The sequence below is a fragment of the Pecten maximus genome, chromosome 4 (genome assembly GCF_902652985.1).
Source record: "Pecten maximus chromosome 4, xPecMax1.1, whole genome shotgun sequence".
In the NCBI taxonomy this organism is placed as follows: domain Eukaryota; kingdom Metazoa; phylum Mollusca; class Bivalvia; order Pectinida; family Pectinidae; genus Pecten; species Pecten maximus.
Window position 1 is genome coordinate 52023870 of NC_047018.1, and position 25360 is coordinate 52049229.

Genomic DNA, 25360 nt, shown 5'->3' on the forward strand with positions numbered 1-25360 from the left:
GTTCCATAATAACAATATAAATACGATTGTATATGTATATTGTTAATTATGGAACGGGCTAATATAATTTTTAAAATTTGTGCCCATTCCATTTGTATCTATTTAACATAGTAACACAAATGACGAAGGAAGACAACTTTATGACTCGTGCCTTGACCGGGCCTCGAACTCACGATCTACGGCACCAAATCGCCTAGCCTGAAATACCCGCAGCTTATACCGCTGCGCCACATCGGCGTTCTTAATAAAGTATATATATATATTGATCACTAAACAGATCTAACATTGAACAAAAGTTGAAGTAGCCTGTCATCAAAACAGACTCAGGCGACAAACACAATACTAAAGCACTAGGTACGATGTGAGTGTTATCTTGGTGAGTTTGTTGATTTTAATGTCGGTTCTTTAGAGATATAAATACTTCGGATGTACTGCCCCGCTGTTTTGTTTTTAAATGGTTCATATTTCGAGGTGTGTTCTTCTGGTTTTAACTAGTTCGTCGGAACTGAATTTCGCTATCCCCACGCGCCCAAGTATTTCCAACTATACAAATGTTTTGTAATATTGAATATATAACATCATGGTTCGTAGCTTTTGTGTTTAATATTTGATCCATATGACCATGTTGTATATTGTTTTCCTGTTCATGTTTGATAGATAAGAAATGTGGTTACACTAGATGAGGAAACAGACAGATATCAGTTCCGGAACTTATTTCTGTATCGTTTTCATTGTTTATTAAAATCAATGCAATACATGATCATATTTTCATCTCGGTGAAATAAAATATTGTTTATGCTGACGAATTAACAACAAAAAACAAGACATGTGTCACCATGTTATCAGTCTAGACTATGATCATTTAATGAATAATAATAAATAAGAGTAGTGTCAATCACATGAAACATGACATTGTCCTGTTGGTAAACGTTAGCTTGCCGATATGGATTTCAGGTTAAGTAGTATTTGTCTCCCAATATTTATACATGAATGTGCCGGATGTGACGTCATATCAACATGTCACTGCAGTTGGACATGTCGTCATGGTCCAGGTGGGATTTCATGTGATCGGGAGACTTCCCATCTGAACTTGGACTCGTTTTTCCTCCGGTGAAACTGAATGGCCAGGTCTGAAAGAAACAAGAATATATTGGTATTAAACCTATTGTGTATTAAACAGGAATATATCGGTATTAAACCTATTGTGTATTAAACAGGAATATATCGGTACTAAACAGAGATATATCGGTACTAAACAGGAATATATCGGTACTAAACAGGAATATATCGGTATTAAACAGGAATATGTAGGTATTAAACAGAGATATATCGGTATTAAACAGGAATATGTAGGTACTAAACAGAGATATATCGGTACTAAACAGGAATATGTAGGTACTAAACAGAGATATATCGGTATTAAACAGGAATATGTAGGTATTAAACAGAGATATATCGGTATTAAACAGGAATATGTAGGTATTAAACAGAGATATATCGGTACTAAACAGGAATATATCGGTACTAAACAGGAATATATCGGTATTAAACAGGAATATATCGGTACTAAACAGGAATATGTAGGTATTAAACAGAGATATATCGGTACTAAACAGGAATATATCGGTACTAAACAGGAATATGTAGGTATTAAACAGGAATATATCGGTACTAAACAGGAATATGTAGGTATTAAACAGGAATATATCGGTACTAAACAGGAATATATCGGTACTAAACAGGAATATGTAGGTACTAAACAGGAATATGTAGGTACTAAACAGGAATATATCGGTATTAAACCTACTCTGTATTAAACTGGATAATCTTATTGAAAACATTATATCAATATTTCAAATGGATGTTACTGAAAGAAAGCTTAAAATTAAACGGAAACTGTGATCGGCTTCTAGGTCTTTACCGAAGTCATCAACTTCAGCATTTTCATTCATTCATCCGAAAAGGTTAACATCTTACTAGATGCTTGATTCCAGAAAACGGGCAAGTTTATTCATGGTTACAATCTGATCATGTTTTTTCGTTGGCGTAAAGGTATATGTTATCAGACGACAACGTAAATACCGTCGCAGTTTGTAACGTCGCTTTTGATTGGTGGATACAGCAGCATAATACTTTCTAAGAAAGAAGAGTTCCTCAATTAAATCAGGTTTCCACAGGGACTGTGAAAAGTAGATTAAATAATGACGATTAACTTGAATACATGTGTTTATGTTATTGAGTTTTAACACGACAAACCGGAGTGTCGGTTAACATCGGTTTAGATTCAGAGTTATCATCAAACTTTATCTAACGTAACTTTAAATCCACCTATATCGGTCCTGATTCACAGTATTATATTTAAGCATTAATTTCTCTGCATTGCAGAGAGAAAAATAGGAAAATAACTTTCCAAAGAAAGAAGTTTATTACTAAAATTTCCGTTTAATATCATTTCTTTTAATATACATTTTCCTCTTGTAAACAGTGTTATCACATTCCAGAAGTCGGGTGTCGCGCAAAAGTGGGATCCGTTCTTGTGACGTCACGACTACAGGCGACCGGTCCCAGCAAAAAATACTGTTCATGGAAATAAACATAAAATGGTCAGTTTAATTTCAACGTTTAAATCAATATATTCCTACATGAGGAAATTAATCTTTTATACAACATAACTACATCCATTTTGACAAGCTACATTGATCATTTAGAGTTTAAATGCACTTTCGTCAGACAAGATGACGTCATTTCGTGATGACGTCACGAACATGTCCTTCATATCACTACTCCGATGAATGTTATGTTAGAATTTTGATCTGATAATGTTCTATTTTGTTTAGTATGTAGTGACAACAATTCCGAGCAAATGGGAATATGAATGTAAATAAAGATAGTATATATATAATTTGATTATTATTTGATTCTGATATTCGTTCTTTGCTTGCCGCCTCCTCTGAAACAAAAACAATAATTGTCCAAGTCAACGCTGGGACAGGGTCTTGTAGGAGATGATAAAAGTCGCGGCGATATTGTCCTTGCGGAATATTGAATATAAATCCTAATTAAGTAGTAAGAGGCGTTGATACATATCGTGTCTGCGTGTGAAGTCCTGTGTTACCTGTTCATATCTAATTAAGCTCATCGACCTTGAATGATGAAGCGTTGTCCTTTCTTGACAATTTATCAAGATCAAAATAAGATCGTCCACTTAAAATACTAATTTATGTGTTCTTTTTTCGCTGTGTGATAAATCATAATTATGAAAATTGTGTCATTTCACACGGATAACTCTCAAATAATACCGGAGAAAATTTACTACCGCCGGAGGTCATAATTTACCTGTAACACCATAACTGTCCATGTGGACCCTCATCAGCGCTTGTCGGCTCCCGACTGTGATGTCACAGCCCCGGCCCGACAACAAGTTATATAAAATAGATAGCTACTTTATAACAGTCAACACCTCCCTATCTAATTACGGAGTGAAATGACTGGGATGAACTCTAACATATCTTAGCGTCTGTGGCCCACAACCTGGTTGGTCAGATGCCACTACCTCACAGAGTGACAACGGTACTTGTTACCGTATAATTTACGCTACAACAATCAAATATCCCTCATTTCACAGTAGTAAATGTCTAAAGAATGATGATATGGTGTGTCAATTTGATTTATGAAGAGACAATGAAGAGTGAGTGATTTACGGCCCCGGGCTGTTTGTACGACAACCTCCCGTGATATTTGTGATAGTTTCTTTAATTCCGACACCGCCACTTACCACACCGGCACCACACATTCTCATCCCAATTAGAAAGATAAACCTACATTTTATAAATCATTTTCATCTAAACTTTCACTACTTGGGTTTAAATAGGTCTTTGCCGATTCTGTTTGTGTGTTTAATAGTTTAAAAGATTGTAAAAAAGACAAACAAGATATTAGCACCATTCAATTTACAAATTGAGAGTTTGATATATACTGATGACAAAATTGAATCAAACTGCATAACACATCGCTGTTTCGTCCTGGTCAGTGAAGCTAAGGACCTTAATTGTTTAGGGAAACATGTTTCAGCCTTAAATACATAGGACCTACAACATTTCTTTAAAAAAACTGTCTTTGATATAACTGGATAATATGTAATGGAAAAGTTAGAATGTACCTACTATCGGTACGACAATAACGTGTTGAAAGAAAGCCATCGTCAATATTCTCTTAAATAAACGACCATGACCGTCAAAACAAGACTTTTTATTTATTTATTTATTTTATTGATTTATCTATTTCCAAATGCTACATAGCATATAGGGTTCCAAGATGCATGTATATCATATAACAATTCATGCATACACAATGGCGGAGAACACGGCCGAAGTTTGGTTTGGTTTGGTTTGGTTTGTTTTGGTTTGTTTTTGTTTAACGTCCTATTAACAGCCAGGGCCATTTAAGGACGTGCCAGGTTTTAGAGGTGGAGGAAAGCCGGAGTAAAACCACCGGCCTACGGTCAGTACCTGGCAACTGCACCACGTAAGTTTCGAACTCGAAACCCAGAGGTGGAGGGCTAGTTTTAAAGTGTCGGGACACCTTAACCACTCGGCCACCGCGGCCCCACGGCCGAATTAATTCTGACTAATACCGAACCACACAAAAAATATGAAATACAGATGACAATGTGAATTTATTCATTTGTTCAGCTTGAGAGTTTTATCCCTGAAAACTGGACATATCTTTTTCGCGTGAATGTCGAAGACCCTATGACTTTAGTAGACCATTATGTAAGATTATTGTCAAAGATATGGGTTAGAGTTTTACCTCCCATACCATCCACAGATGTAAAGTTTAATTATCTATTTTACAACAAATGTGAACAAGAAATATCTTTAAAAAAAGATAAACGGCATAGTTTTAACGCTGGTGGTTTTAATGTAAAACTGCTGATAAAATAAATCAACGAACTAATGCGTTTCAGCACATATAATTTTATCAATGTGTCGTTTGAAAGGATACATCCACTTATTCGGCTTGCATTCAATCTTTACTTTGTTTCGTTTTTTTTAACTGCATATCTGCATTTTGCATTTACCGCAACATTGACCAATCACATACTTCATCTTGACCAGTAACGCCACCTGTCGCGTCATATCCGGGGCCAAAAGAATATTATACGGCTATGCCGAAAAACGTTATATAAGTTCATATAACAGTCATGTCGGATGGAAGGGCGCGCGGATGTGCCGACAGTTTTCAAACTGCCAGAGCATTCTCCTGAAAATCTGTCAGAAAGCGTTTCGAAAATATGATACTCTCAGCGCAGTCCCAATATAAAATGTCATATTGCGGCATATTTTGAAGCATTTATTTTTTGTCTTGTCTAAAATTTTGATTCCGCTCAATGTTGTATTTATTTCTACTTTCAATCGGATTTCTTTCAATGTAATGTTATGGTGTACTCCGCTCCCATATGTTCCGTCGTGTTTTTCGGCATAGCCGTATAATAATCTTTTGGCCCCGGATATGACGCGACAGGTGGCGTTACTGGTCAAGATATAGTATGTGATTGGTCAATGAAGCGGTAAATGCAAAATGCATATATGCAGTTAAAAACCAAACAATGCATTTAAAAACGAAACAAAGTTAAGATTGAATGCAAGCTGAATAAGTGGATGTATTATTGTCTTATTGTTACCAAAAATGATTCAAACATATATTATTTTGTTATCCGTGCTGAAACCCATTAGTTCGTTAATTTATTTCACCAGCAGTTTTACATTATAACCACCAGCATTAAAACTATGCCGTTTATCTTTTTTAAAGATATTTGTTGTTAGGGCACTCTATACTTGTGGGTTTTCAATCTGATGATGATATACACGGTGGCCGGATTGGGGTCATGCCCCCAGATACCTACAGCACCACGGTATATTATGAGCCAATGAAAAGCGTCTCTGACTTGCCTGTTCGGTACTGTGTGGAAATTGAACGGGTTATCGAAACAGTATTGAACATTTCATTAGCCTCTGGTCAATCTATTGTTTTGCTACTTAATATACACCCTTGGTATTGTCTGTTACAACAATGACAAAATATGCATACTTTGTTCACTTAATATAACGTTTTGAACGAGGTGGCTGGTAATGGGCGCGGCCATCTTAGTTTGGTTCACAATCCTGAACATGAGGTTGCCGTGGGGAAGCAGATTATGGCAAAATTTAACCATTTGAGTTATAAATGGTCGGTTGATTGAAAGTTCATCTGAACATGACCCTTAGCAAGCTGCCGACATATCGATATGTATTTTAATCAGATTGCAAAGTTTTGAAATTGTTAGCACCCCGCAAGAGCAGGCTGCAAAACACCACAACATTCAGAACGCTAAGCACCACAACATTCCGAATGGCCCCTCAGATTCAGAATGCCATACACCACAACATTCCGAATGGCCCCTCAGATTCAGAATGCCATACACCACAACATTCCGAATGGCCCCTCAGATTCAGAATGCCATACACCACAACATTCGGTGTGCCCCACACTTGCTAATTCACTTAACTACTAGCTGTTTTGTGCATAATATCTACTATAAAACAATATAGGGTGATTTTAGTAGGAGGATGGGGGTGTCGAGGGGTGTAATATAAAATTATATAGGGTGATTTTAGTGGAAGGATGTGGGTGTCGAGGGGTGTAATATCAAATAACATAGGGTGATTTTAGTAGGAGGATGGGGGTGTTTAGGGGTATAAATTTGGATGTAATGTGAAAGGTGTTTTTTGTTTTGTTGGTACACCTGGTGGTTGCGTTGTTTGACATACGACGTACAGATATAATGCTGAGTAACCCATCTATCTCAACTCATCCCCCACCCTATCACTCACCCAGTCACCGATACATAAACCACGACCATCGTCAAACTTCGCTGGAGGTTTCAATTCTATATCAATTTGTTTCAACAATTTACAAACACTGATAAATTTCGTAGGGATGTTTCCTTTTTTTTTTTTTTTTTTGAATCTCACTTCCCATTGCCATCAATTTTCAGTTCCGATGTTATTGCTGTTACGTTCATTTTTATTTAACTTTTTAAATCTAAGACTTAGCTTAGACTGATTGTGTAATTATACTTATATATATATATATATATATATTAATTAACCTGTACAGGAGTAAGGAATTTGGTGACACGGCCGTGGAAACAAAATCTTGCCTTCACCTGTAAATATGTCACCTTTCTATTCGTTGTATTCAGTTAAAAATATTAAAAACATATTTTGTAATATAGTATGATATTGTAATTCTGAGAGTTATTCAACAGCCCACGCTGAACAGTGTAGGTGATATGAAATATAATATATAATATGATATAATATAAGATAATATGATTTATGACGCTAATCATTTTGATATCTAATATCTTCACTATTTTTTTTCAAATGCTCCATAAGCAAAGGTCTTAAAAAATTATTTACCTTTTTATAAAATGAAAGATAACAAATTATGTGTCTTAACAAAAAAACTTTGGGGCTGGTGGCCAGTCTTGAGTAAAGAGATCAGTACACACATAAATATATATATTTTTTTTTTCAAATCGCTCCAACGGAAATAATCATTCCGCCTTCTTTGATATGAAAACGGACACTACACACTACAATAGCCTCGAAAAGTGTAAGTAATTGATAGATATAATGACGATATAACATATATTGACCTATTTCTGGCAGACAGCCATGGGAATACGGTGTGATTGTAGTGAGAAGTTAAAGGTAACTGATTGTAATGAAGTAAGTTAGTCTCTGGTATTATAATTTCCATAATTTCAGGAGAAGGCCTAGCGAATACTGGAGTAAAATATATGCATCTTTGCTGTGAAAATGAACACGTGGAACGAACTCTATAAATCAAAACTAACCTGGTGAAAAAAGACAATGGTATCTATCTAAATTAACAGTAAATGTCATCTTAACAGTTTAAATTTCACTTTGAACTTTTTTTTAACCCATTGCATGTTGTAACTCTGTAACTATGTATAATAGGTTTTAAAAATGGGCTTGCTTTACATTACGTTAATGAATTGGCTTATGTGGTTGATGTTTCTGTTTTAGATGTAAGGGTTAGTGTGTGGTTTATATTTCTATATTAGAGGTAAGGGTTAGTGTGTGGTTTATATTTCTATATTAGAGGGTTAGTGTGTGGTTTATATTTCCATATTTGAGGGTTAGTGTGTGGTTTATATTTCTATATCATAGGTAAGGGTCAGTGTGTGGTTTATATTTCTATATTAGAGGTAAGGGTTAGTGTGTGGTTTATATTTCTATATTAGAGGGTTAGTGTGTGGTTTATATTTCTATATTAGAGGGTTAGTGTGTGGTTTATATTTCTATATTAGAGGTAAGGGTTAGTGTGTGGTTTATATTTCTATATCAGAGGGTTAGTGTGTGGTTTATATTTCCATATTTGAGGGTTAGTGTGTGGTTTATATTTCTATATTAGATGATTAGTGTGTGGTTTATATTTCTATATTAGAGGGTTAGTCTGTGGTTTATATTTCTATATTAGAGGGTTAGTGTGTGGTTTATATTTCTATATCAGAGGTAAGGGTTAGTGTGTGGTATATATTTCTATATTAGAGGAAAGGGTTAGTGTGTGGTTTATATTTCTATATTAGATGATTAGTGTGTGGTTTATATTTCTATATTAGAGGTAAGGGTTAGTGTGTGGTATATATTTCTATATTAGATGTAAGGGTTAGTGTGTGGTTTATATTTCTATATTAGAGGTAAGGGTTGAGAGCAAGCTCTCAAAGCATGTGAAAGCGCTTGTGCTTTTCTGGTTTGTGTTTTTTATTATTATTGCTATGTATGTACATCACAAGGACATTATTTACGTTTAATTATATATGTATATATATATTCATAATAACTACGATGATGATTGTATTACGATATTTCCTGTACTGATAACAGACTCAAATGTTTGTTCACTAAATTTGTTTTAGTTACATGATCTAAATGAAATCCAAAACATTACATGTCTTCTTAAACTGATTTTATTCTCCAAGTAATATGTAAGATTTAATAATTATGATTGATGGTAATAAATATTAATATATTGGGCTATGGAATGGTTTGTTGGCATAATTAATCAAATATTCATAAAAAAGATTCATCTGCAAATAACCTCACAGCTTCACTAATGAGAAATATAATATTCATGATTCGGTGATCTTATTTACATATTTCATTCACGGAACGTGTGAAGTTAGTAGAATGACCTCTCACTTCACTCCTGATGTATGTAATTTGCAGTGACACTTACATTTTAACCATAAATGATATTTTCATATTATTGAAGAATGTTTGAATAAATGTAAATTTACCGAAAGGTAGGTAGCTGTTCAGGAAAAGTTTATACACGCAGACATGAAATAAGGACCACACAGCCTCGCGACCATCATACATAACTCACCTGACCGAGGCGCCATTTGTCAGCCTCATGATACACGTATTGTTTATTTTCGTAAAGCTTTTTGACAATTTAAAAAAATGGCTTATTCAAATTTACTAAAATTTCTATGGAAGGTTATCGTTAGCATGCTAATGAATGTTTAATCTACGCGGGGGGTTTGCGTGTTAGGTGTGAGGTGGATGTCGGTGGGAAGGATTGTAAGTGTTGCCCTGTCAGACTTGTCACCACGACAGCCTCAGGTGATTTACGGCGCTCACAAACTTTTTCCTCTCTACAGCTATTAAACTCAGCGATTGTTTCAGTGAGGTAGGTAGACCGACCTGTAATTTGATGATGTTGTCAGGAAACCCCTACTCCGTTATTAATTCTCTCCATTTAAGTTTTGTGATATAAAATTGCTTTAGCACTTACGAGAGGTGGCTAGCACTTTAACCAATATCGATCATGTTTTATTACTGAATACGTGCATACATAAGACAATTGACCTATTTGGAATATTGAAATAATTCTAATTTATGCATTGAATATGATGTAACAGTTAGAATGTCATCACATAAGTCGTGTATGTAGATATATTTTAAATGTTTGTACCGTAAATTAAAACATAAGATTGATCACTGTACTACATGAACTTATCCATAAAAAGGGAACATTTTTTTATCCTGTATATATGAGTACTCAATCGCCCCAGTGATACTTGGCTAATAACTGATTATTTACACTTACTGAGAAAAAACTGTACAAAATATTGTACCGAGAAATGTCATCATATACATTTGTGCTGTGAAAATAAGTACGGCGAGTCATCTATTTAAACAACAATCACCGCTTGGTGAGTACGGCGAGTCATCTATTTAAACAACAATCACCGCTTGGTGAGTACGGCGAGTCATCTATTTAAACAACAATCGCCGCTTGGTGAGAACGGCGAGTCATCTATTTAAACAACAATCGCCGCTTGGTGAGTACGGCGAGTCATCTATTTAAACAACAATCACCGCTTGGTGAGTACGGCGAGTCATCTATTTAAACAACAATCACCGCTTGGTGAGTACGGCGAGTCATCTATTTAAACAACAATCGCCGCTTGGTGAGTACGGCGAGTCATCTATTTAAACAACAATCGCCGCTTGGTGAGTACGGCGAGTCATCTATTTAAACAACAATCGCCGCTTGGTGAGTACGGCGAGTCATCTATTTAAACAACAATCGCCGCTTGGTGAGTACGGCGAGTCATCTATTTAAACAACAATCACCGCTTGGTGAGTACGGCGAGTCATCTATTTAAACAACAATCGCCGCTTGGTGAGTACGGCGAGTCATCTATTTAAACAACAATCACCGCTTGGTGAGTACGGCGAGTCATCTATTTAAACAACAATCGCCGCTTGGTGAGTACGGCGAGTCATCTATTTAAACAACAATCGCCGCTTGGTGAGTACGGCGAGTCATCTATTTAAACAACAATCACCGCTTGGTGAGTACGGCGAGTCATCTATTTAAACAACAATCACCGCTTGGTGAGTACGGCGAGTCATCTATTTAAACAACAATCACCGCTTGGTGAGTACGGCGAGTCATCTATTTAAACAACAATCGCCGCTTGGTGAGTACGGCGAGTCATCTATTTAAACAACAATCACCGCTTGGTGAGTACGGCGAGTCATCTATTTAAACAACAATCACCGCTTGGTGAGAACAGCGAGTCATCTATTTAAACAACAATCACCGCTTGGTGAGAAAGTCTATGTGATCTATCTAACAGTTAATGTCACCTAAATAGTTTAAATTTCTCTTTGAACTGATTTCGTTCATTCAATACAAACTTGACTTTTTTTGATGATTATCTTTTTATCATATTTATGAATTGGTTTGTGTTTTAGAATATTTATCAATTGATTTGTATTTGGAATATTTATGATAAGTTTGTGTTTTGGGATATTTATAATAAGTTTGTGTTTTGGAAAATTTATAATATGTTTGTGTTTTGGGATATTTATATTAAGTTTGTGTTTTGGGATATTTATATTAAGCTTGTGTTTTGGGATATTTATGATAGGTTTGTGTTTTGGGATATTTATTATAGGTTTGTGTTTTGGAATATTTATAATAAGTTTGTGTTTTGGGATATTTATAATATGTTTGTGTTTTGGGATATTTATATTAAGTTTGTGTTTTGGGATATTTATATTAAGTTTGTGTTTTGGGATATTTATGATAGGTTTGTGTTTTGGGATATTTATAATAAGTTTGTGTTTTGGAATATTTATAATAAGTTTGTGTTTTGGAATATTTATGATAAGTTTGTGTTTTGGGATATTTATGATGGGTTTGTGTTTTTGGACATGTTGACCCATAACAGGACATGTTGACCCATACCAGAATATGCTGACCCACAGCAGGACATGTTGACCCATAACAAATATGTTGACCCATAACAGAATATGTTTACCCATAACAGAGTATGTTGACCCACAACAGAACATGTTGACCCACAACAGCACGTGTTGACCTCACAAATATGTGACGGTTTTTTTTTGGTTATTAGTTGATGATAAAAAAAAATAAAACGAAATAATTTGGCTGATTCAGTATTCCAATGTTATCGCTATTTTACATTTTCATCTTATATTGACTATTGATATAAAACTGTGTAGATAAAACATCTTCTACTCCGTGTCATCATCATATTACAATTTACTGGTGTTATTGATATAAAACTGTGTAGATAAAACATCTTCTACTCCGTGTGCAAACATCATTATATTACAATTTACTGGTGTTATTGATATGCCAATGCATATACATATGTGTGTTTTCGGTACATATGTGTGTTTTCGGTACATATGTGTGTATTCGGTACATATGTGTGTTTTCGGTACATATGTGTGTTTTCGGTACATATGTGTGTTTTCGGTACATATGTGTGTATTCGGTACAAGAGTACCTGTCTAACAGGTGATATGTATATATTTTTTCCATTTCAGATGATCAGAGCCATTCAAAATATTATATTTATTACATTAGTTGAATCACAATGTTATCTTTATATCATAAAAGTGATGTCATTGTTCCCCTTATAATTAAAATTATCCAACAGCAAACTATAGTTTTATAATGTACAGTGTATTGTTGTATATAATTTACAGTGTATTATTGTATATAATGTACAGTGTTTTATTGTGTATAATGTACAGTGTATTATTGTATATAATGTACAGTGTAGTATTGTGTATAATGTACAGTGTATTATTGTATATAATGTACAGTGTATTATTGTATATAATGTACAGTGTATTATTGTATATAATGTACAGTGTATTATTGTGTATAATGTATAGTGTATTATTGTATATAATGTACAGTGTATTATTGTTTATAATGTACATTGTAGTATTGTATATAATGTACAGTGTATTATTGCATATAATGTACAGTGTATTATTGTATATACTGTACAGTGTATTATTGTATATAATGTATAGTGAATTATTGTATATAATGTACAGTGTATTATTGTTTATAATGTACAATGTAGTATTGTATATAATGGACAGTGTATTATTGTGTATAATGTACTGTGTATTATTGTATATAATGTACAATGTATTATTGTATATAATGTACAGTGTATTGTTGTATATAATGTACAGAGTATTTTTTTATATAATGTACAGTGTATTATTGTATATAATGTACAGTGTAGTATTGTATATAATGTACAGTGTATTATTGTATATAATGTACAGTGTAGTATTGTATATAATGTACAGTGTATTATTGTATATAATGTACAGTGTATTATTGTATATAATGTACAGTGTATTATTGTATATAATGTACAGTGCATTATTGTATATAATGTACAGTGTATTATTGTATATAATGTACAATGTATTATTGTATATAATGTATAGTGTATTATTGTATATAATGTACAGTGTATTATTGTGTATAATGTACAGTGTATTATTGTATATAATGTACAGTGTATTATTGTGTATAATGTACAGTGTATTATTGTATATAATGTACAGTGTAGTATTGTATATAATGTACAGTGTATTATTGTTTATAATGTACAATATAGTATTGTATATAATGGACAGTGTATTATTGTGTATAATGTACTGTGTATTATTGTATATAATGTACAGTGTATTATTGTATATAATGTACAGTGTAGTATTGTATATAATGTACAGTGTATTATTGTATATAATGTACAGTGTATTATTGTATATAATGTACAGTGCATTATTGTATATAATGTACAATGTATTATTGTATATAATGTACAGTGTATTGTTGTATATAATGTACAGTGTATTTTTGTATATAATGTACAGTGTATTATTGTATATAATGTACAGTGCATTATTGTATATAATGTACAGTGTATTATTGTATATAATGTACAGTGTATTATTGTATATAATGTATAGTGTATTATTGTATATATTGTACATTGTATTATTGTGTATAATGTACAGTGTATTATTGTATATAATGTACAGTGTATTATTGTGTATAATGTACAGTGTATTTTTGTATATAATGTACAGTGTAGTATTGTATATAATGTACAGTGTATTATTGTTTATAATGTACAATGTAGTATTGTATATAATGGACAGTGTATTATTGTGTATAATGTACAGTGTATTATTGTATATAATGTACAGTGTATTATTGTATATAATGTACAGTGTATTACTGTATATAATGTACAGTGTATTATTGTATATAATGTACAGTGTATTATTGTATATAATGTACAGTGTATTATTGTATATAATGTACAGTGTATTATTGTATATAATGTACAGTGCATTATTGTATATAATGTACAATGTATTATTGTATATAATGTACAGTGTATTATTGTGTATAATGTACAGTATATTATTGTATATAATGTATAGTGTATTATTGTATATAATGTATAGTGTATTATTGTATATAATGTACAGTGTATTATTGTGTATATTGTACAGTGTAATATTGTGTATAATGTACAGTGTATTATTGTATATAATTTACAGTGCATTATTGTATATAATGTACAGTATATTATTGTATATAATGGACAGTGTATTATTGTGTATAATGTACAGTGTATTATTGTATATAATGTACAGTGTATTATTGTGTATAATGTACAGTGTATTATTGTATATAATGTACAGTGTAGTATTGTATATAATGTACAGTGTATTATTGTTTATAATGTACAATGTAGTATTGTATATAATGGACAGTGTATTATTGTGTATAATGTACTGTGTATTATTGTATATAATGTACAGTGTATTATTGTATATAATGTACAATGTAGTATTGTATATAATGTACAGTGTATTATTGTATATAATGTACAGTGTATTATTGTATATAATGTACAGTGTATTATTGTGTATAATGTACAGTGTATTATTGTATATAATGTACAGTGTAGTATTGTATATAATGTACAGTGTATTATTGTTTATAATGTACAATGTAGTATTGTATATAATGGACAGTTTATTATTTTGTATAATGTACTGTGTATTATTGTATATAATGTACAGTGTATTATTGTATATAATGTACAGTGTAGTATTGTATATAATGTACAGTGTATTATTGTATATAATGTACAGTGTATTATTGTATATAATGTACAGTGCATTATTGTATATAATGTACAATGTATTATTGTATATAATGTACAGTGTATTGTTGTATATAATGTACAGTGTATTTTTGTATATAATGTACAGTGTATTATTGTATATAATGTACAGTGCATTATTGTATATAATGTACAGTGTATTATTGTATATAATGTACAGTGTATTATTGTATATAATGTATAGTGTATTATTGTATATATTGTACATTGTATTATTGTGTATAATGTACAGTGTATTATTGTATATAATGTACAGTGTATTATTGTGTATAATGTACAGTGTATTTTTGTATATAATGTACAGTGTAGTATTGTATATAATGTACAGTGTATTATTGTTTATAATGTACAATGTAGTATTGTATATAATGGACAGTGTATTATTGTGTATAATGTACAGTGTATTATTGTATATAATGTACAGTGTATTATTGTATATAATGTACAGTGTATTATTGTATATAATGTACAGTGTATTATTGTATATAATGTACAGTGTATTATTGTATATAATGTACAGTGTAGTATTGTATATAATGTACAGTGCATTATTGTATATAATGTACAATGTATTATTGTATATAATGTACAGTGTACTATTGTGTATAATGTACAGTATATTATTGTATATAATGTATAGTGTATTATTGTATATAATGTATAGTGTATTATTGTATATAATGTACAGTGTATTATTGTGTATATTGTACAGTGTAATATTGTGTATAATGTACAGTGTATTATTGTATATAATTTACAGTGCATTATTGTATATAATGTACAGTATATTATTGTATATAATGGACAGTGTATCATTGTATATAATGTACAGTGTATTATTGTATATAATGGACAGTGTATTATTGTATTCTATATATAATGTATATATTGACAGTATTTTATTGTATATAATATACAGTGTGTATAGTTATAGTTTTTATGCAGTGTTTTATGTACATTATGTACTTAATGTGACTGTGTTATCAAAACTGTTAAGACTGTACCCGTATCGGATTTCCTGTTGTTTAAATTCGTAATGAAATTTTGTACGTGTTAATTACGCCAACTAATGAACATGGTATACTGAGTTAGGGAAGCGTACAGCACAATGATGTTTGACGTCACCTTGTCAATTTCACATACAGAATAATATGTCGCTAATTAGTTTAATTATATACACGTATCAAGCCTAGTTGTCCTTGTGATCGACATCTGTTACCTGGCCGGATTTATTGGTCTTTCCGCATGAGACATAGAAAGGGATAAAATTCGCTGCATTTTTTCATCAGTTTCATGCAAACCTTAAAAATGTTTAATTTCATGTTTACATTTCTTTGGAAAACATTATGACATTCATTCCTTTTAGCATTACATTACAATATACAATAACGATGCCGACATGAACACGTAATTATAACTCAAAACCGAATACACAGAACAAAATATAAATCAAACAAAAATAGATATCTTTGATCAATATCTAAATATAACATAGAACAAACTCACAATATGAAATTAAATCGTACGCCTTACACTAAATATCCATATTTATCATTATAGATTAAATAACCATTTTCAATTCATTTTTGATTCTGAGTATAATAAATACAATATATTATTGAAGTGTTAACATAGTTCTACTTTATAGTAAATATTGAATGAAAATAATGGAGAAAGAAAATCTTGAGTCGAGTTTAAGCCAACATATACGGGTAATTAAACATATATAACTAGCAGAAATGATATGAGGAATATAACAGTTGTATCAACCACTCGTTATGTACGTATGTCATTGAACATATAGAGATTACATAACCAGTGATTGTTGTATATGGAAATAACGTGAGTGAAAATACCATATTTGTGTGACCTGTTTCTACCTCAAAAGAAAAGTTTGTGTTGTTGGGTGTAATGATATGACCTAAAGTGAATTGTTACTAATTATATGCAAAACTGTCAATTTCGGATATATATGGAAACATAACAATCTATTACAAATCATAACAAATAGTTAGTAAGTTTAAACTACTTCTTACGCGTTATAATTTCCGGGGCCTTGTGAAGCGGCCTTCAAACGTTAGCCAAGAAAAACGTATTGATCCACGTGATTAAAAAATAGTCCCGGTCAAATTTTACCTGGTCAAACAACCAAAACACATTTAGAGATTATTCTACGTGTGATACAAACAGAACACTATGCAACAGAAGTTGAGTAACATCCAAATTTTGCTGTAGAGACGTGATTATTAATACGTTATTGGTTTACTTCAAACTTTGTCCCAAAAACAACAGCTGGAATAACATTCTATTTTATAAGAAAAAAACAATATTGGAAATATATGTATGCAAATTGAATTAAAAACCTTTTTTGGATTTCTTAATGATTCAAATATGTCGAATTACTTAAATCATACTATATAACTGTCTATTATTTCAGCAGAGGAACGTGCAAAACTGACAATTTCGGAAACATATGGAAATATTACAATTTATTACAAATCATAACAAAAAGTAAGTAAGTTTATTCTTTTCAAAGCAAAAAATGATAAAAAATCTGTGGTATTTATCATCAATACATAATATATTATCACCATGAATTTAGAATATGCGGACGATTTTCTGCAAGTATTTCTGCGGAAGGTAAATATTTAGTCGGTTTACGATGGTCGTTCCACATTGGTTGTTAACAATAATAAAAAGAAATCTTAGTTTCTCCTTAACGTATTTGTACCCTATAATATTATGACAAAGATTCTTCATTTGTAAGCTGTTAGTTACAACATGCCTGTCTGTCCGAATAGGTCGAACATCTGTCCCATATCAGGAGAAAAGTATCAGAAGCCACACAACTGGAAGTTAAGTTATCAAATAAAACTGGTATCCAACCTGGAGGCATCGCTGCTATAATTGTGTGAGTTATGTTTTAAATGCTTACGATGGATAAATAAGCCGTTCCGGACGGTGACCGCCTAATATTCCGAATGATAAATAAGCCGTTCCGGACGGTGACCGCCTAATATTCCGAATGACCTATAGTCCGAAGGCCATCTAGTCCGTAAATAGGTAATATTGTAACGTGGCTAAATGATTATATACATGTATGAATTGTTTCCAATTAGTATAGCATAAATAAACGAAAAGTGAAATTAAAACCGATGGAAAAAGATCATTGTATCAAAAACGGGGAGGGAGGGTCTGTGGTATAATCTGTGACATCATATCGTTGCAACGTTACGCTTCACAAGATGCCGCCATTTTGAATGGACTGGTTAACGCATTTTTAGCGTTTTCTGATGAAAACTTGCCTCCAAGTGAGCATTGGATAAAAATAAATATTGATATCAAATAAAATAACTTTATTCTCTTCCAAAGCTCAGATTTATCAACATTAGTATCCAACATGTATTAATAAATACCTATTTTCGAACTATCGAGCCTTTTGACTACTGGGCCTTTTGACTACTGGGCCTTTGGACTACTGGGCCTTTTGACTACTGGGCCTTTGGACTACTGGGCCTTTGGACTACTGGGCCTTTGGACTACTAGGCCTTTTGACTACTGGGCCTTTTGACTACTGGGCCTTTGGACTACTGGGCCTTTTGACTACTGGGCCTTTGGACTACTGGGCCTTTGGACTAAAGGGTATTTCTGAATACATGTCATTTTACAGTCACCTAAGAAGATGAATGAAAATATAATGTAGACATCCATATCGCAAAATTTATACCGATACGATTTCATTCTTCATAGGCCAAACAAATGTTGTCACTTGAGTAACTTGAACACAGTGGAATAATCAGGTTTTTTATACGTGCTTTCTGATGATGATGATGATGATGATGATGATAAAAAGGGTCGTTTAAGCAACGAATATATGCACATATATAAATTTCTCTTTCAAATACTTGCATAGAAAATAAAATAGAGAATTATAATAAGTAATATTTTCCTTGATTAACTACAATTTGCTATTAATTTTCAAGCTTCTACGAGGCAGAAAAATACTTTGTCAATTATCCATTGTCCACAAAAACACTTTCCTTAAATCCTTCATCGGGTCCCTCCTGAATTTATAGGTTTCTTATCCATATACCATTTATTAGAGATTCATTATAAACTGTAAATGATATACGTAATATATGAACCAATCACAATATCAATATCAACCAACTATAGACTTAAGGAAATGAGGAGTCCTTTGGATTTTTCACTGGATCTAACAAACAGCTCTTCCAAGTTCAGCAAACCTACCAGTGAATACTTAAATACTTGAAATACATTTTCAACAAAAATGGAGTTAACACGACAAATAGCCAGCGAAAACATATCTGCAAGCCAAAAGACATACAAAACACAATATGATATGTCAAGGAAAGCGAAGGATCCAAGTTTTGAAATAGGACAAAGAGTGTGGTTACATAATTCCAAAGTGCCTCAGAAAAAGTCAGCGAAACTGCATTGTAAATGGACCGGGCCATACTATATTTCAGATTTTGGACCAAATCACACGTACAAGCTCCACAACTGCACAACCCACAAAACCATGAAAGCTTTGGTACTGAAGCTTTACCATGATCCAAATCGACGGGAGGAGCAGTATCCTAGCATACAACAGGACCCAACAGAGGATGTCACACCCTCACAAGGAAACAATCCGGGAGACGCACATACTCAGCCGGACTATACTCCCAAAGATACCAGCCATTTAATAGTGATATAGGTAGGATAGGAAAAACATATAGATGTACCTGTTCACACGAATGCTTTGCTTATAAACGGTCACCAAGTCGAATAAAAGTTTGAGCTGTTTTAAAAATAAACTCATTGTCATTTTAGATAATTTATCATTTCCACACAATAATAAGTTTAGGCGTACAGACTGAAAAATAATATTAACATTTAAGGTTTTTTGTAACAAGGCAAAAAATACCTCATCAAGAATAGCACATAAATAGATTTTGTATATGTATATCATTTTAAAAGATGTTTTTGATATGAAGAGAAAATATATAATTGTTTAACTAGAAGACTTCATAATAGAATCATAACAACCAAGGAAAGGGCTAGCTAGCATGCTTGTTATGAAATTCATATTCCTTTATCATACATTAACATCACACAATAAGTGTGGTCTTTTACATTAGGTTGTCTGAAAGTTTAACAATGACAATGTGTTTATTGTCGTAAACAGTACAGTGTAGAGAATAAGAATACAGACAAATGGATAACAATGAAACATGGTAAAATAGGATGGACATCAGTATTAATTATTATAATTATATCAATAATAAATTTAGCCAATGAAATAAGTTCATTTTTAGTTACGTAATTGAATAATGTATGAAATTTAAATGTATTTGGTCTTTCATAATAATATCTAGACATATATTTCCGTCCACTATTGAGTATAAGTTGCTGATCACAGTTAAATAAATAATGAAATTGGTCACCTATTTCTCTTAAATTACATAAAGTACATATTCTATGTTTTCGTGGTATATTAGACCATATACCACTTTCGATTGGTATTTTTGTATTACCTACTCTAAATTTACAGTACGCTTTGGCTAGCTTGGGAGGGACTTCTAGTAAATAATTCTCTAACAAAGTTTAGTCTTGTATAACAAAAACCATCTAGTACATTTGATATACATGGGCACTGTTTAACCAGGAAATGAATCCAACCCTCTCTTCCCTGCTGTGTTACAGAGAGGACCATGGGTGTTCTAAAACAGTCGTTTGACGTTTTAATGACGACTTGGCCAGTGAGACAGTCTGGGTCAAAGGTCACGACAGAGAAAGGACACGAGCAAATTGGAGAAGATATCTACATTTCATGTGTAGATAAGTATGAGGATCAAACACGGACTAGAGTTTACACGTCACGTGTCTAAGGTTCTGATAAGGGTCTCTTAATTAATGGTATAACACGAGGAAAGCATAAACTGTCAAACACTCAGTTTTTATTGCCTTTTATATTGCAGCTAATAAAATCGTTTTGTTATTATGGTGACATGTTAGAATTTTTTTATGATTTAGTTCTTTTTTTTCTATTTGTTTCCCGCGGACTTTGTATTTTTGTTGTGCTATAATTTGGCACAAAGCTGAGAATTTATTTGACATTGTGTCCAAATTGAAAGAGTGGAGTAACTTTTGTGTGGAGATGAACACTAGGAATATTGGAAAACTCTCTAGGGGCAAGTTTTTAATATACTCAATGGGAAATGATGAACTGTGACTTACTTACGGTAAATATAAGTGTTTCATCATACTTCAGAGAATAATTACCGATACCACATAATTGATTATTTGTGGTATTAATAAAAAGGAAGTTAATATATGATAAATATAAATACAATCGGCAAACTATTCAGTAATTTAAACTATTGATACAAATGCGATATCTCGATATTTACATCCCTGAAACAATTCATGATTGATGTGAGAATGTTTATAAAAGTAAAATTCTATCTATTCAAGGTATGGTTATTGTGGAATAGTAAATTAAACTTTTAAGTACATAAAAGACTTATACTCAAACTAAATAAATGATTTATACTCTAACTAAATAAATGATTTATACTCTAACTAAATAAATGATTTATACTCTAACTAAATAAATGATTTAACTGTACCCGATTCAAATATCAACAAGAAATATTTTTTAAAAAGATAAACGGCATAGTTTTAATGCTGGTGGTAATTCAACGAACTAATGTGTTTCAGCACGGATAACAAAATTATATCAGTTTGAATCATTTTTGGTGATAATAAGACTGCATTTGGATCAGGAATATGATTTTATCAATTTGTCATTTGAAAAGATACATTCACCTATTCAGCTTGCATTCAATCTTAACTTTGTTTCGGTTTTAACTGCATATCTGCATTACGCATTTACCGCTACATTGACCAATAACATACTTCATCTTGACCAGTAACGCCACCTGTCGCGTCATAACCGGGGCCAAAAGAATATTATACGGCTATGCTGAAAAAAATGGATTGATGCGGAGATAGACATTGCTGTGACTTACATTACGGTGTCCTACTGATATGTGGAGCAGAACAATTTGAGGACAAGACCCCGAGATTATTTATGATGTGGTTTCACCCTAGATGACCCGACCATGGCCGTATTTACCACTGTCGTATCGCGAACAGCAATAAGGTACCCCTGACTAGCCTGTTACGTTATTACCGATAAACACCAACAAAAACTGCGCCACATTAATGAGTGTAACTTTACACGCCCGATACCGTCCTTATATTACCATTACTATCTCAAAAGGGAGGTAATTATATACTTAAAACATGAAATAGCACTGATAGTTCTTCAACGCCTAATCTAATAGCAATGCTGGTATGACTTTGAAATAAGTGAGTTGCACAAGATATAATATTTTGTATAAAACAAGTAAGCGCATATTGTTTTCATTAAACAACACTGTATATTTACATAATTTTTATCAAACAACAGTGTATCTTTATTAAGCCACGCATATTTTATCAGTATTAATTGTAGCTATATTATATCAATGTAAAAAGAATGCATATTAAAAAAATTATGTTTTTTATTGAACAAGTCTCGCAATACAAAAATTGTTTCTTTTTTTTTAAATAAATTAAAATTGTATTCAGGCAACATTAATTTTATGTTTTAGGCCGTGCATTAAAAGGTATAAATTTTGTATTAACCAGGATAGTGTATTAGATAGTATTAATTTTGTATTAACCAGGGTAGCGTTTTAGATAGTATTAATTTTGTATTAACCAGGGTAGCCTATTAGATAGTATTAATTTTGTATTAACTAGGATAGCGTATTAAATATTATTAATTTTGTATTAACCCGGGTAGCGTATTAGAAAGTATTAATTTTGTATTAACCAGGGTAGCGTATTAGATAGTATTAATTTTGTATTAATCAGGATAGCCTATTAGATAGTATTAGTTTTGTATTAATCATGATAGTGTATCAGGCAATATTAATTATGTATTCTATAATTCAGTGTATTGATAAAAACAATACCGATTTTGTAATTTTGTAATGATATATCGTTAAGTTCATTCTTTTTCATCCAGATAGCTAATGTGATGTAATACTGAAAGGAAATATCAGAATATTTATTTATTTTAATCTTTGTGCTAGCCATAAACAACGGCCCTGTCTTTTATTCTCAATATGTGTTTTTGCTTTCGATAAAATTGGAACACGGATTTGGGTTTCTCGTTTTAGCCAGTTGGACTGTTGACAGACCGAAAAATCTAAGATTCTATCTGAGAGTAGTAGATCGGGTTTCTCTCACTTCTGTCGGATCAGCTGTCATTAAAACTCCAAATTAAAACAACACTCACAAGATGGAATGTTATGCGCGTGAGTTATCTCACATTCATCTCGCGCATTTTAGTCAATTGCTTATTCCCATCTGATGAGGACGATAAAATATTCACAAATCATACATGCACGGGATGCCGTTAGATGTAAAATATATACAGTTTATTTCAGATGATTGCACGAGTGACATTACATTTTATACAGCAACATTATCTGTACCAGATGTAATATCAGGACGTGGTATATCGGGATTCTTAGTGGGGGTCATGTATCGTGCTAGCTGTTTTGTAAAGTACATTTTAATTTTAATCACAGGATTGAACACAATAAGATAAAAATGAGCTCAGTTGATATAATAAACTTGACATAAATATAATTTGTAATATTTCGGCAGACATAGATGAAGGAATGGTATAATGACGGTGAAAAGATTTTCATCTTAAGTCATTTGTATTTGTACGTCATATTTGATGTCACAGGCCAACGAATTAAAGCAGCATATCATTCTATACTGCAAATAATTTAAAGGCAAAAACAGTTTAATTTAGCTTAAACTTTCTCATAGGGAATGAAATCAACAGTAATTAATTTCATTTGAAAACCGCGATGATTTGAGTGAAATATTATATTAAAAAAAAAAAAATAAAACGATTGTTAGTTAAAATGTTTATCACATTGTGATCACGATGGTTGTAACTGGCAGTTATGAAACTTGTCATGAGCTAGGGATAAGTATTACTTATAAAATTTATTAGATCAACGTAATTTGATTATTTTAATGTGCAGTGTAAGGATGGAACGAGGATAGTTTGTACATTATGTCTGACCAGATTAGTGGGACCAAATGAGGATAGTTTGTACATTATGTCTTACCAGATTAGTGGGACCAAATGAGGATAGTTTGTACATTATGTCTTACCAGATTATTGGACCAAATGAGGATAGTTTGTACATTATGTCTTACCAGATTAGTGGGACCAAATGAGGATAGTTTGTACATGTTAGGACACGTTAGTTGTTATAACTCATTAGAGAGAGGTGAAATGATGGTAGTTTGTAAATCATATCTCACCAAATTGAGTGATGGAATAAGGGTAGTTTTTACATTATAACTCACCAAATTGAGTGATGGAATAAGGTAGTTTGTACATTAAAACCCTACAAAGAATAAGGAAACGAATAAGGGTAGTTTTTACATTATAACTCACCAAATGTAGGGATAAAAAAGGGGTAGTTTGTACATTATAACTCACCAAATTGAGGGGATGGAATGAGGGTATTTCAGCCCCTTCCTCATCATCCGTGTCCAGTACCTGTTGTAGGTGGGCAATATAACTAGACGCTAGACGAAGAGTATCCAGCTTAGAGAGTTTTGTGTCCGCTGGTACCCAGGGTAGGGTAGTCTTCAATTTCACAAACGCTTTACTCAGAATCCGCATGCGTGATCGTTCACGCGCATTTGCTGCGTTCCTTTGAAGAGGTTTTTGTAGTTTGGTTTCATCATCATCACTTGATTGTAATTCCTTCTTTCTGCGGGGCATGACGTCACTTTTAGTGCAAACAATAATTAGAGTATACTGTCATAACCGTACGTGCATGAAACCTACGCCATCTTTGGATGACAATGAATTGGCTGTATCCTTGCCACTAGGGAAGATCATGAAGACTAAGAAAACATGACGTTAGTTCTGCGTGGAGTTGTGTGTCGATGTCTTGGGACTGTGTATATCACCTACATATACATATACAATGTGCCGGCTGACTGACACTTTCTTTACGTGAACGATCAGAAGTGATCCATGGTTTATTTTATAGTAAGATTCAGTAAGGGCAGGCACTAGGGAGGCCTTCGCATCCATCAGCGACCTCCTTGTCACGGACGCGTTTG

The 25360-nt window shown here is 32.5% G+C and overlaps 1 protein-coding gene across 1 annotated transcript; it reads right to left on the minus strand.

Moving 5' to 3' along the window:
• Nucleotides 1–829: 829 nt before the first annotated feature.
• On the minus strand, nucleotides 830–25360 carry LOC117326383 (transcription factor 21-like). Its single transcript, XM_033883128.1, has 2 exons — nucleotides 24726–25360; nucleotides 830–1130 (listed from the first exon to the last, which is right to left on the minus strand). Exons 1-2 carry the CDS (start codon nucleotides 25011–25013, stop codon nucleotides 1008–1010), a joined length of 411 nt encoding a protein of 136 aa, XP_033739019.1. The 5' UTR covers nucleotides 25014–25360; the 3' UTR covers nucleotides 830–1007.